Source organism: Homalodisca vitripennis, chromosome 3 (assembly GCF_021130785.1).
Source record: "Homalodisca vitripennis isolate AUS2020 chromosome 3, UT_GWSS_2.1, whole genome shotgun sequence".
Classification (NCBI taxonomy): Eukaryota; Metazoa; Arthropoda; class Insecta; order Hemiptera; family Cicadellidae; genus Homalodisca; species Homalodisca vitripennis.
Genome location: NC_060209.1, coordinates 119,046,587 through 119,061,834, shown reverse-complemented (window position 1 = coordinate 119,061,834; position 15,248 = coordinate 119,046,587). Strand labels below are relative to the sequence as shown.

Genomic DNA, 15,248 nt, shown 5'->3' with positions numbered 1-15,248 from the left:
TTGAGATCCTTGTTGGACCCTTCGTGGATGGATACAGTTATATCTGCTAATGACTGTGTCCATAGTGGACTATTTGTGGGTACATCCTATCAGTTACATTTTTCACAACTAGGTCATAAATATATCAGCAAAATCAGTGCAAAACTATACCAGTATCTTAAAAATAAAACTTCTTAAAACTCCAGTTATCTGAATTAATAAACAAAATATAAACAACAACTCTTAAAGCATGACAACTCTACTTTGCAGTATATAGTGAATGTCACTACAGTCAAACACAACGGATTTTCACTATAATGTATTTTTAATTCTAGTACAATCGAAATGATTTTTTGTGCTTCATGTGTTTAATAACTTATATTTTTTCATTGTGTTCAATAAAATGTGTTATTTTTGTTCCCATCCACTGAGTTGCTAGTAATTTACAAAAATTTCCTAATAATACCAAACACATGGCAGATATATCCAGTAATATTTCCGTTAAGTAAGGACTGGAGTTGAATATATTAGCATAAGTTTTTTGTCAAAAGAATTATTTGGTACAAATTTATTATCACAGAAAACGGTTTGCATTAAAATTTTCAGAAAAACGTGTTTGTATATAAGTATAAAAGTTTTTTTGCTCCAAGCCTAAAAAAACTAAGACATTTTCGCCAATTGTTGCTCGTATGTAAAGGGTTGAAAGTGTGTAAAAAGTCACAAGCTTTGGTTGACTATGTTTCTATCTTTTTTAAGTTATTTTGAGTACCAAGAGGACAAAATAAACTGTTTGATTAAACAAATAATTTAGTAACCAAGAACTTAGTAAATGTCTCTTCCTGCTTTGTATAAATTCAGAGGCGGACTATATGTAGTAGTTCTAGTTAAAGATGGTTAAATGTAACTCTCTTGTACTTCAGGTATGAACAGATAAAAGTAACTAGCTACATATAAGTTATTCTTGTAATTATATCTCTAATGAAGTTATTTATTGTTTTTAAGTACTTCTGGCGAAGACGTCAGCTGATTGCTAAGCCATTATTGAAGGAGGCTGGTATTAGCTCAATTCTTCTGGAGAATCCATTTTATGGTTTGAGGAAACCCAAGGACCAAGTGTGAGTATTTTTATATTTCAGAATAATTATTACTAATAGGGGACAATCATCACTACAACATTAAACAGCATGGTGAATTAGTAACAGAATCTCACACAATAGAGTTTATTATAAGAAGCGAAAGGCTGCATGTTCTATAATAATATACTTCCTCCTGAAAAAAGACAATAGTTTAGAAATCTTCAAATGTAAACTACAATCATTCCTCATAGAATTAACACCTTACTCTGAAAAATGTGTTTGCATTGTATAGTGAAGGCGTTTTTAGCTAATTTCTTTGTGTTATAAATAAAACATTTTTGTGATTTTTATACTATGAATTTTGGTCCTTAATGTTTAGTTTTCAGAATAACACCCTGTTTGTGAAATTTTGTTGTTAAAGAAACTGGTAAGTTTGGACATCATCTTGTATTTAATCAAAACCGAATGAAAAAGGATTTGTAAAAAGCAACAGTATCTTCCAGCAAGATTATTGTATGAAGTAGTAGATTACTTGTAGCACCCAATTATTGTATACAGTTTGGATTAAAGAAGACATGATGTTGGTACTCAGACGCTCAGTGCTACACAACGTCTCGGATATATTCGTGATGGGTGGCTGTCTGATAATGGAGAGTCTGGTTTTGTTCCACTGGTGCGAGCGGCAAGGCTTGGGACCTCTGGGTGTCACTGGCATGTCAATGGGCGGCCATGTGAGTATACTGTCCATACATAACATTAGTGATATAGGTGGCTGTCTGATACTGGAAAAACAGTATTATTAAATAATGAAATACTGACAGCTTTAAAAGGTGTTACCGTAATTCACATGTAATATTTTCCTTACAGTAGACCTTCAATAATCGAACATTTTCTTAACCGGCATGTTCTATAATCTGAGTACAATTCGTCAGCAATGTTTCTCGTGATTGCAAAAGAGGGAGTGTATGCAAGACTGGGAGTGGTGGCGATGCCTCATCTTTTCTGTCAAAAATTAAAATAAGGCCTGCTGTTAGTTTACCTAGCGTTTTTACAGTAGTACAGTATACGTTTATTTTTGTTGTGTATAATTAATTTTCATTTATATTATGCTGTAATGTATTAATTGACTGTGTAACCTGAGTTCTATGTTAACAATGGACCCTCAGTTGATTATAAAACTGTGTAACTAACTGTAGCAAAAAGTGGGTGATTATTCAGAGAGATGCACATGGAGAATAACTGATAATTTTATGTAACATTTATACAGTTGTACAATCGACCATTTATGATATTTTTTAAATAAATATTAAAAGTTTTTGAAGCCAGTTGAAACTGAACCTGGGAACAAGAAATCTCTTAAACAAGAAGAAAATCCAATCCTAGAAGAAGCTCTTTAACACATTCACTGCGGATGACAAAATTACCAGCGACAGAAAATGCGGGAATTTTTTTTTTTTTTACTTACCCAAAATGGAGTCAGGATAGCCGTAAGGGTTGTCCAAGGTATCCTGGAAGCTTCGTTGGCCGGAAAGGGTGACGTCATGCCCGTGCTGAGTCTGCTCATCATCCGCACCGGGTGCCGGTCCCCATGTTGTATGTGCTCGCAGCGCACTAGGTTTCGGCACAAACACTTGCGAATTACACGTATATAGTACATGAATGACACGTAGATAGTACATCAATTACACGTATTGGGGTGGGGTGGCTCACTGGGGGTGTGGGGGACGCCGTCCCTAGAATGCTGGTCCACCGCCCGGCGCTATTTTCGCATGACGAGCATGCTCGTCACCCGCAGTGAATATGTTAAGCTTGGTTCACTAACTAAGTGACCATCACACATCCATACCTGATGACATTCTTAAGGAAAATATTTTCTCCTAATTGCTAATAAAACAAAATAACAAAGATCTTTTTACATCTAATTGTAAAAAGTTAATTGATTTTTGTTATACTTAACCTAAACCTACAGTTCACACTCAGCCATGATACTTGTGGCAATCTTGCACTTCTTATGCAGTAAAATAGTATTTAGACTAAACTAGGAGACTTATCATTGCAAGTCTGCCGTTAGGCTTTATTATTTATTAATGATGTAAAGAGATGGCAATTAAAATTTTTAATATTGGTGTTATTGCGTAATCTCGTATACTCAGGCAAAGTTTAAACAATATATTTCAGGCCTGAAGCACTAAACAACAGATTGTTTACTACAACCAAGGCTCTCAATGATATGTCCCTTACTATAGCCATATAATAAATTTTAAAACAGAATAAAACTGATATTTTAACAAAAAATGTGACTTATTATCTTGAAACACAATGTAAATAGAAGTTCATCTGTTTGGTTTTGTCAAATTACAGCAGGTTGTTAGTTAAGAAATAACTGTTGAAGGACTAAGCAAACATGTTTTGGTTCCTGGTCTACCAGACATAGCGTGATTACAGAGTGTGACTATTATAGTTGTAAGAAGAGGTACACAAACAAAATCTCTTTTTAAATCCTCACAAGAAAAAATTCATACTGTGGTGAGATCCAGTGGCATCTCAGGGCAGTAATGCAATCTAGGTTTTCCATTTTAACTGGCCGATCTGTCATTAAAAAATATATGTTTTCAAACATTCTCCGACTTACATTCTCCAGTTTGCAGGTGCTGGGGAAGTAAAGTCGTATATACTATTGTTTAATGCTCTGAACAGTAGGAGGCTTCAACACAGTATCATTAACAAAAGTTATGTGGAATAAACACAGATTTATATTTTGTAAAGAGTTGAATAGAAAAGAATTTCCAATGTGAGACACCATCTTCAAATCAATCAAATAATTCTTTATTGTTAATTTCTTCAAGAAATAACATGGTGGCAAGCTTAAAATGCAATATGTTACAAAAGTACAACAAATTTGAGTCTTGCTTTACAAAGTCTTGTTTGAGTCCTTTACTAAATAAAAATATTCATTTAGGGTGTAGAAGGGTCGCTGCACCAGCCAGTCTTTGAGTTGATTTTTGAGTTGTCTTCTAGTAAGATTCTTCAGATCCAGAGGGAGTAAGTTGTAGATCTTGCGTCCAATGTAAGAGGGTTTCTTACTGTATTTAGTGGTGTGGTGTGTGTGTATCTTGACAGTGATTGATGAGTCGAACTGTGCTAGTGTTACTGCCAATCACATAATGTGATCATAACAGCTTATAGGATTAATAGTTCAACTTTTTAGGTAGATGTCAGAAATCTACCTATTGCAATCACCCTATGACAATTTCCCAGAGGTATTTTGCATTTTCTCCGATCATGACCCCCAGAATCCAATTGTGTGTGTGTTTGTATGGGCTTATGTAGTATAAAACAAGCTAGTAAAAACTATAATTGTCATAATTTTTAACCCTTTGCACGTCACTAATAAATCCATTAACTTTCCTATAACGCTATGAAAAGTTAAAGATTTTGATTCTTTAAGTTCAAAGCAAATTTTTATTATGATTAAATTATAAATGGTAAAGGCAAAAATAAAGTATAAAACAAGGTATTTATTGAGTGTATTTATTGTTAAAAATAAAAAAGAACAAAACTGATTATTTCAAATAAATTTCAATTTCATTGTAAAATGTAACTAAACTGAAAAGTTTAATTACATTTTACTATAAAACAAGATAAATATTTCAAACTAATCACAACACTAACATGATGAAGAATAATAACAAGATACATAGTGCATCTTTCACTCTTTTCTATATCTTTTAAGGTTTCAAGATGGCAGCCATTCAAAATTTGGAAAAGGAATGGATATATCTCAGTTATTATGTGTTATAGCGCAAAATAAAAATTGTTTTAGAATTTTCAAATTATTTACAATAATAATGTTTGTTAATACGTATTACTTGAAATATCATAAGATTTCCAGATAGCGGACTTACAAAGTTTTTAAGTAATATTTTATAAGAAAATATTAACATTACTGGAATAATTGTGAACATGATAACTATTGTAGTTCTCAATCGATTCAGACCAAACTTGGTACAGATATTTTAGTTGAGTTTGTTAGCCAGTCTTAACCAATAAAACGTTTCAAGATAGCAGTCATTCGCCATTAAGCACAATTTTTATCTCAGGTATTTCATAACATAAATTTAAATTGACACTTTTCTTAAAATTGTCAAGCAATTTCAAGGAACATGAACATGTACTTATTTTGCAATAACTAGCTTTCAAGATAGTGGCCGTTTAAAATTATAGAAGTATACAATTGAACCGTTATAAGTGAATATGTTTACAAACATTATGAAGGATTAATTGTAACTATATCAAGCCTATGTTTTTAGAAAGATTTATTTGAAAGAAATTTATATTTCAGTTAAATTACAATTCAACAATTATTTTCTTGTAGGATTTCAATATTATGGTGTTTTAAATGTTTGAAAGTGTCACTATTCCAACATTGAGAATTATTATCCCGTCAGTGTTGTGCGAATTAAACATCTAAAGTAATAATGCATCTTTAGTTTGACATTAAGAGATGAAGGCACATGTGAAATATTAGGCACAAGCTTATTAGGCACAAGCTATTAGGCACAATATAAGGCACAAGCTTTAAATATTGTTATTTAATGAATGCGTCATTTGGGCTTTTTGTAAGGAAACAAAATCTACCTTTCTTCTGTCTGAGCCGGAAGGGATATTTAAATCTGCTGTCTAACAGATTTTATCACTATAACACCTCAATATTGTAATAATATTAATTTTATAAATTAAACAAATTTGTTCATTTTCTTTTAAGAATTAAACTTTATTTTAGTAGAGTTTAAAAGTTTTACTATAAAAATGGTTATGTTCTATAGATTATACTTGGGTAAAACTATGAATTAAACCTATAATATCAACTATGATTTGTCATAGATGGCATCTCTGGCAGCGACAAATTGGCCCAAACCTTTAGCCCTTGTGCCTTGTCTGTCTTGGTCCACAGCCTCTGGAGTCTTCACTGAGGTATATATAATAAAAACATACAGTTTCATGCAGTTATTTTTACTTTGAATAAATAAATTATATATGTTATATGTGTTCATGAGTATATTTTAGTTGAAAAAAAATAATATTCAATACAGAAGTTTCAAGGTATTTTGTAACAATCATTTCAAGTTATAAAAGTGCACAAGCACAATAAATAGGCATACAAATGATATTTGTTATTAGGCATGTACATGAATTATTTTGGTAAGTAAACAAAATTGTCAAATAATTTTAAAATTGTTGCACTATTTGTGTTGTTTGTCTACCACAATTAGATATCTCAAACAAGGAAGATTTCATCCTCTTTTAACAAAATCCATGGATTATGTCTTTCTGCCTCTGTGAATTGACTTGCCAAGATGGTTTATTTGAGTAGAACTGTAATATATTTGGTTGTAGAAATTATTTTTTCATTGCTTTTTAACTAAATTAAATGTATGAAAAAAAAGGTAAACTTGATTTTCACTATAACTCTTTGTTTGGGATCACGTTTTTAAACATTAACACAAACTTCACATCGAATCTAGATTTATTTTGCAATCTCATTGTTATTTTCAATGTAAGTACATTATAATAAAATTAATTGTCATAAATTTGTATTTGTCATTTATAATGTTGTACAATGACATATTTTGGATGTTCTATGACTACAGTGTCTAAATTGTTAAGTCACAATTATGTTATAAATGCAAAAATACTATCAATCTGATATTTTGGGCAACATTTTAAGGCTCTGAATGGTAGGCTGAACAGTATTGATCTGTACAATTATTTCTGTTAAAATTAGACAGGGAGCCTTGTCTGTTACATTTACAACTTGTTTGATTTATTGTTTAACTGTTCATCATCTAAATTTGAGCACAATACAGTTGTAACTGATAACTTTATCAATAACATATCAACTGGACGCAAGGAAGAGTTCCCCCAGCTGGTTGAAATACTTCTATATGTTAGCTTGGACTTTGACATTTTCGACAAGTACAGTGTACAAAACCAGCTGTCCAATTCCACTGTTACCCTTCTGATCTGGTCAATATACCCTGCATAGTAAAGTTATCCACAACTTCAGACTATTAAAATTTTCTTTGTGGCAAGATTCTTCCTTCATCATAACCAAAATTATATTGACAATGCAGTAGTTTATTTAACCCGTATATACCTAATTTTGTAGTATGCAGTGACACAACGGATCACAAGCTAGATGAGATAACTGTTTTTAAACGTTAACAGTTAGCAGAAATGAGTTCTACAGTTAATGCACTAGTGTATCCAACCCTAGGGTCTGTTCCATCAATACTTAACGTAACAAGTTTGTTTTTCTCTTTGTTATTTAATAATATTAGAAATGTTCTAAATTCAAAGTACTCCTTATTTAATTACTAATCAATAGAGGAGGTTCCATAGTATAACATAATTTATTGATACTTCACACACCTGAATGTTATATAATATTTACTATATAACAGTTATTAACATAAAGGAAAAAAATGAATATGAAAATACATTTAATGTATTTTCATATTCAAATTTTATTACTACACAAAAAAAATACGTTATGTTGAGCTGTTACGTATCAGTAACAGACCAATACCAACACTGGAAAGTAAAATTCTTCTTTCTATTGGTTTAAACAGAATTATAACAGCCTTAGGCAGGTTTTACAAAAATTATCATAGAAACAATAACAAGGTGTAGGATCCATTAAACAATAACGAGTTGTAGTGTGTATTGACACATGAACATGTCAATGAAATACTTTCATTTGATAATGTTAATGCAATCACATTTTTTAATCAATAAATAACAGAAAATTCCCAGTCGATTGAGATTCTTCAGGAGGATCTGCTATATAGAATGTGTGACGAGCAGTAGGAAACTGCTGAACACTTGCTCTTTGACTGTCCTGCAATAGGAAGGGAGCGGTACGTGATCTTTGGTATTCTGGACAAGGGTGCGAATTTTCCCAGGAGGATTTGATCAGTTGTTTTTAGCGGTTTGTAGAACTGCTGAAACTGTAGACTGGTTGACATCATGGTATACTTTCGGGGTGCTCAAAAAGCCCTTGAGGCTTAAGTGCATGGCAATAGACTGCTCCACAGAAGAAGAAGAGATACGACAACAATATTTCACCGTAGGATTAAAATCACTGCTGACTCTCATTCGGTACCGCGTTTGTTTATACATTTTTAATTTGTAAAATAGTGCTGCGTTTTATTGTATTTTTGCATTGTAGCTCTCTCTAATATCACAGGAACATGTTTTCATTGTACAGTTATTATTGAGTAAACAATACAAAACTATATATATATATATATATATATATATATATATATATATATATATATATATATGTGTGTGTTTTAAAGAATTGTGTAGATATAAAACAACTTAAGCCCTTGTTAGTTTTTTTTTTTTTTTTTTTTTAAAGAAAGCCTGCATAATACTGAAAACAGTATGACTTTCCATATTTGCCATTAACCAATTTTACAGGTTTTATTTATTAGAGGGAAAGGACAAGAGTCTCTGCACATAGTCCTGTAAGTACCTTTGCACTCCCTTACTTCAGACTTTGTGCCTCAGAATCTGAGGCTTTTACAGAAGCCTTAAGATTTGAGGATTCCTGCTCTGTGCTATCCTTAGAGCTGAGGAGATAAGCCCTAGTAATTTTGTCTGATTTTCATGTGGTAAGATAGGTTAACCGTATATGTTCTGCTGTTTTTCTGCTTCTCTGAAGTCTGCAGTCATCAGTCTGGCTTAGACCCAACTTCATCAGATGATTCCTAAGAGGGCCATATCCTCTCAGCATCCCTAATTCTAGACGTATATCCTTCTTTGTTCCAGGAGTATTAACAATCCTTTTGCATAAGGAGAGATAAACATGTTAGATTACCTAAATCCTGAGGTCTTTTTCAAGGTTTCCAATCTAATCCTCTTTTCCCAATCATTTACTAGAGTTTTGCTGTAGGAGAAGGCTACTCTACAGCCTAGCTCTGGCCCTACCAGAAGGCTTTCAGTGTCTATCTTGGCAAGGGTGTCTGCGGTTTCGTTCCCCTGAATGCCTCTGTAGTCCGACACCCAGCCAAGGGTAACTTTGTTCCTCTTTGCTAGTTTCACTAGTGTATTCTTATATTCCCATACCGCTTTTGAGTCAAGGGAGCAGGCATCGAGCACCTTTAATGTTGCCTGTCTACCTGAAAGTACTGTTTTTTCTGCATCTATTGGCATCAATTGTATGATCCTTCTGGTGCTTAATTCTATTACCATGACCTCCTTTTGGAAGACCGCAGCGTGTTTTCCTAGGGGCACTGCTAATTTTGCTCCTGGCTCCATATACTTCAAGCCTTGCCCTAGATTCTAGGCGTGATCCATCAGTGTAATACTTCAGAACACCTTTAGTGTGGTAGGTCTCCTTTTTACTCCATTTATCTCTGTTTTATATGTTGACGAGATATGGTTTTTCAAAGGAGAATTTTGTAACTATACTCTCAAAAATGTAGGTTATCATTTCTGCTTCAGGGAATTCCTATATTATTATTACCATGTGTCCTTCTGAGGTAGTAAACTTAATCACCTTTTCACTCAGAAGTTTCATTGGATTGAATGCAGGCTGTCTTCTTCACTTCCCTGCCCCAGAGGAGTGTATCCAAATACTGCTCCCGGTGCTCCAGGAGCTCATTGCCCCAGTAATGCTTATGCAAGCCAGCCTTTGATGACTCTGTAACTTATTGGTTGCTGTATTTTGTTCTATTTTCGATCACCATACTAGAGCTGCATATGTGATTATTGGTTTTATTATGACTTCATAGATTCAATGTGACATATTGGGATTTAGTCCCCATTTATATCCAAAGAGTGTTTTGCAAGCACTAAGAGCCTTTGTTGCTTTGGATATAATATTTTTGATATGTAGATTTCATGAGAGCTTTTTGTCTAGAACTACTCGATACAGTGGGTGATCAATCTGTTCCATTGTCATGCAACAAGAGAACTCCAGATTATTCTTTATTGCACGTTCAGAGACAATTTTGTGCAATATTGTTTTACTTACAAAACAATGGAAATTCCAATGCTAATTATGAAATGGTAAATGGGTGATCTTCACGAATCTTATCATCAACAACATTGACCAAATCTTCCAAGATCACTGATAGCTGGCCAGATCGTGGTTCATCATGAACATTTTCCCGTCCATCTTTGAAAGCTGTCACCCACTTCCACGCTTTGCTGTCACTCATCGCATTAGGGCCATACACTTCACTTATCTGTCTATGAATATCTGCTGCTGGAACGTTTCTTGCTGCCAAAAACTGGATAGCTCATCGTATTACACAGTCAGCAGGTTGATCAGTTGTTTTGAACATCTTAAATTCGCACAGTAAACAGCACTCTACAATGATCTCACTGCAAATGGTGTCATTTTGTACGCAAGGCATGCTGGAAGTCAGCGCGGATGCACGTTTGTTCACCGTTCGAATAGTTACTGTGAAACGGACCTCACTTTCTGGATGACCCTTGTATTTATAGTTTAACCCTTTGAGTGCCAAGATGATGAAATTTTGCCACTAACTATTTTAGGACCCATTGCTAATATTTTCCTGTCTTTCTATATTTTGATGTAACATTATTCTCAAATTTCTTTCTTTAACATTCTGTGGTGTTAAAAATACCCAATCTGGAAAAAAATTGTAAAAACGTACAAACATCTAACACAGCGCTGTAGTCTGGTGAGTAGCAGATGACAGCCCACTCTGACATTCCTCTTACTTTGTTTTGTTTTGACACTCTCATACTAAGATTTTAATTTGTGATTTATAAATAATATGTTATTATTACGTTTTGTGCTGAAACTTTTAAAAATCGTGCTATTTTAAGTTTGTTGTACTGTATAAAACATTTCTGTTTTTTCTATTGCCTGAATGATGGAGCTTGAAAACCTTCGATCTAGTGAGGTTGACAGAGAACTTGATGGTGAGATATTTGATAATAATTTGCTTCATGAAACACACATGCAAGTGTAGTATTGTCAAACAAGTTGTAAATAGTGTGTATAAATAAACAAATGAGCATAAATATATGTTTGATTTTCATCTGCCGTTTTATTCTGTGTCTAGTCCATCAAAAGTACTTACTGTTTGGTGAGTAAATTTATAAGGTTTCATTCAAACTAAACACTCTTAACAGTGCATGACAGGTTTACGTGTATTTTCTTCAAACTGTCTTGGCTTATGAATTTTTTATCCTGATTGTAATCATAACTCTTTGGAATTTTGCACATTTGTTACAAGTAATATTTTCTTTGACAATAAAGTGATTCCCGTACTAAACCTGTTTTAGTTTTATTTGTAAAAACTGTAATAAGACTCATCAAATTAAAATTTTAAAATTTGTAAAAATGTCATCTATTAAAAATATACTGTATGAGTAAGTTTAATAACTATACTGTAGCCCAATAATATATATTTTGATATACTATATGTCAATTTTCTATGGAAACAATCCTGCAACAAACATTTCTACTATGATCTTTACAAAGTGGATCTTTACCAGGATAGGCAATGTTATCGATAAGTTGAATATAATACTTGTAGCAGAAAGTTCCATTATGGTACTGAATATTTGGTTGTGCCAGTTAAAGGGTTAAAACAATGTCTTTTGTTTCATCAAAGTTATGAATGTCTAAATAACCAAACCATATAGAAAGCAAAGTGTGTTTTCTAGCTGATTGAATATATTAAAAAACAAAATAAAAGTAATTGTTTAGTATTATGTAATTTTTATGAATAAAACATACTTATAATGCATAATATATCTACATTTATTATTTCTATCCTTAAGTATAGTAATAATGGGTTTTGTGTTCTAGGGAGTCATTAGTGGTGCGATAAACTGGGAAATGCTGAAAAACCAATTTCAGTCAGATGAGATATACAAGGCTACACTCCAGAAAATGGTTTCAATTATAGAAGATGTAAGAATAAGCTAAAACTAACAATTTCCCAACATATACTGTAGTATTATATTTATTTTGAATGTGTAAGAGTTAATGTGTAGACAAATAAAACTTGCACAATAACTCTTTGTCATAGTTTGACGTTGTATGAACACTGCACGTCACGACCTCATTATGTGGTTTGATGTTCATATAATGCCATCCATCAATGTATCATGTGCTTCCATCTTGGAGAAAATAACAAACTATTTCAACCAAGTAATAATTTGAGAACGTTGTGGATAAAACAATGTGTTGCTGATCTGTTTTTGTTCTCATTATTTTATTTGTCTGAATATTTATGATATTCAGAAGGCTGTTATCAGCTGATTGTGTAATGGCAGCGTGAGTAAACAAAGCGGCGTGATTTGTTTACCAGGATGTATTTGCTTTGTGGATTTGATTGTTCATTATAAGAGTGTTGATTTTAATATGAGATTTTAATTGTGTAATTAGTTGTAAAAATGACAACAAGGGACAGTGAAATTTACTGCTGGGTGGACTATGATTCTAATTAATTATAGTGTTAGTATTGATATTTACTATTCTCAGTTGCAAGAAACAACAATCTGTGAGAAAATTGATGCATATGACATTCTTGGATGCTATTCATGTAGGCCTACAGGTTATCAAGTACCTGTACTTATGGATGGTAACAATGGTATTGTTAGTGAACATGAGTTTTTACTACTTAGGCTTACTAAAAACGAGTTTGGGTAAGGCCAATAGGGCCAAATAATGGAAACAAAGGCTTAGAGTTAGGGCAAAGGGATACCATGGAAAAAGATACATATTATTAATGCCATAACAGGCTTAACTTTAGAAATGAAGCCATGCTTCTAAGAATACCACACCAAAATCAACTTTTAATAGTTAATAAATATGTTACCATGCATGTAAAATAATTTTACAAAAAAATAATTACTATGCATTCATTATGAAATTACTTACATATATTTTTGTGAAAAGAATCATGAGTATTTAACCAAATATAGCTAAGGTATTGATTGTATTTTTACTAAACATCTTAGTTATTGTACCAGATTTGTTCAAAAAAGTATTGCCCTAGAGGTTATCATGTACAGTATAAGTAGCACGTCAAAGGGTGGAAATAGATCAGATACTGTTTTAAAAAGTTCTATTAACTGCATGCAGTATTTTGACACATTTTATATTCTTGTGAGATTCTGTGATATATCTTTGTTTCAACCTTCTTCATTCCCAGTCATACTTAGAACCATTATTATTCTCTCTATCAATTGTGGGAATTACAGACTATTTAGTTATCTAAAATCGTTTATTAATTCTACCATGAAAAAGGGATGAAATCAACAACATGCACTTGAACCTTAACAAAACAGTAGTAGATACTTCTGCTTATAAAACTAATCTTTTATTATTATCTTATGAGATTAGCAGGCAGTAGGAGCAAATGAGATAAAGCAGATTGTGATGTTTTTATAAATTAAAAGTTGATCTTCTGTAAACATGTAAGCAGTGTTGTTGCAACAGTGAAAAGCTGAACTTTCTCTTTTGATGTGGTCTTCTTTACATTGTATGCTCTAAGAGGAAAATTTCATCAATATTATGAAGGCTGCCAAAATAGCTTAACATGCACTGTTCAAAAGATATAGAATTATACTTTGAGGGTCTAGATATACTCACCATAATATCTCTCTGCACGCTTGATGTTATCATGTACATTTTTAGATCCAACTTATAATAAGGACCATGAATGAACAAGTACTAATGAACTTGTATTCAATTTTCAAGCTCATAATATTGCGCTAATTGCATAGAAACCATTGAATTGTCTTTGGTTCTGAAGAACCATCCTGTACTAATATTTTAGGTGGCAATTAGAATTACAGAGGGGCTGTAATTCGCTTTAAGACGACGAACATCCATGAAGAACACATTCTGCTGTGACTCAAGGAAACGATTGGGTGCGTGTTACGATCCAAGAGGACAGACACTGCACTTATAATGACTGAAACTTCTCTAAGGATTATATTCCAGTGTGAATTATATTGCATGATATTTTTTTAAGTAAAAAAAAAAAAAAAACATTTTCTCGATGGGTACTTTGTGATTTGACATACAAGCAAAATGATTAGTGTGTGAGAATCAGCCAGCAGATCCTCCAACTGCTTAATAATGGTGGTGATCAGATTCTTTCCAAAATTGTCACTGGTGATGTGATATACATACTATTTTATGACATTCCAACTTTATGAGAGAGCCACCTATAGGTGTTTGAAGACGAGTCATCTCCCACTGACAGTGGTCAAGAAACAACGATCAGTGAAGAAAATAATGCGTGTTGTATTCTTCAGGAGTACGAGACTGGTGAATGCTATTAACCTTATAAGTGTCAGTAAAAAAGTCACCAAGCAGAGGTTGATTTTGGTGTCCAGGCAGAGGTTCACAAATCTTCTCATAGAATAAACATATCAAACTTAAACCCTGTAGTGTTATATATTGTTGTAATCAGCAACAATTTGATTATTCTTACAAAATGTTTTTGAATTACTTCTATTGGTTGCAGTGAGACATTGCCAGCTGCTCCCCAGACCTCAACACCATATATCAATCTTGAATGAATTAAGGAAAAATATAAAACTGGGAGTAGTTCGTCATTTAAGAGATTTTGTAAAAAATAGAATGTTCTTATGCTCTTACGTAATTGTGCTTGTAACTGATTTATATATTGTTTCCAAAAGACATTTTCATCCAAAGTTACGCCTAAATATTTAACATGTGCTATCTGTTTAATTTCTGGGAAAAGGCAACCTTGAGTTCTGGAACAATTAAAATAAGTGTGAAATTTCAGTGTATCTTGAAAGTAAAACTTTTTAAGGTCAAAATTTACAAAATTAGTTTTATCTGTGTTAATTATCATTTTGTTACTAGTAACACCATGAGCTTAGAGTCTGTAAATCTGCTTTAATATGTTCCCAAATTATTTGCCATGATCATTGTACGTATCGAAGAGCAATATCATCCGCAAAAGCTATGATTTTTCCAATCAATAATATAATAAATCAGTATGATTTATTATATTATCTAAAATAAAAATAAATTTTAAAAAATGCTTAAAAATGTAATAAAAGTACAATAAGAAAATACAACTGTTTATTTTTTTAATTTTTCTGAAAAGTTTATCAAAAACTTAAGATGTACTATTTTATAATCAACACTTTTTG

General features: G+C 32.5%; 1 protein-coding gene across 3 annotated transcripts in view; it reads left to right on the top strand.

Moving 5' to 3' along the window:
* The window catches only part of LOC124357414 (protein ABHD18), a 39,718-nt gene that overhangs the window by 9,077 nt on the left and 15,393 nt on the right, over positions 1–15,248 (top strand). For all 3 annotated transcript variants that reach the window (XM_046809201.1, XM_046809198.1, XM_046809199.1), the window contains exons 3-6: positions 982–1,094; positions 1,648–1,786; positions 5,940–6,029; positions 11,917–12,021. In XM_046809201.1, the coding sequence (XP_046665157.1) occupies positions 982–1,094; positions 1,648–1,786; positions 5,940–6,029; positions 11,917–12,021 (447 nt within the window). The remainder of the gene's footprint in view (positions 1–981; positions 1,095–1,647; positions 1,787–5,939; positions 6,030–11,916; positions 12,022–15,248) is intronic.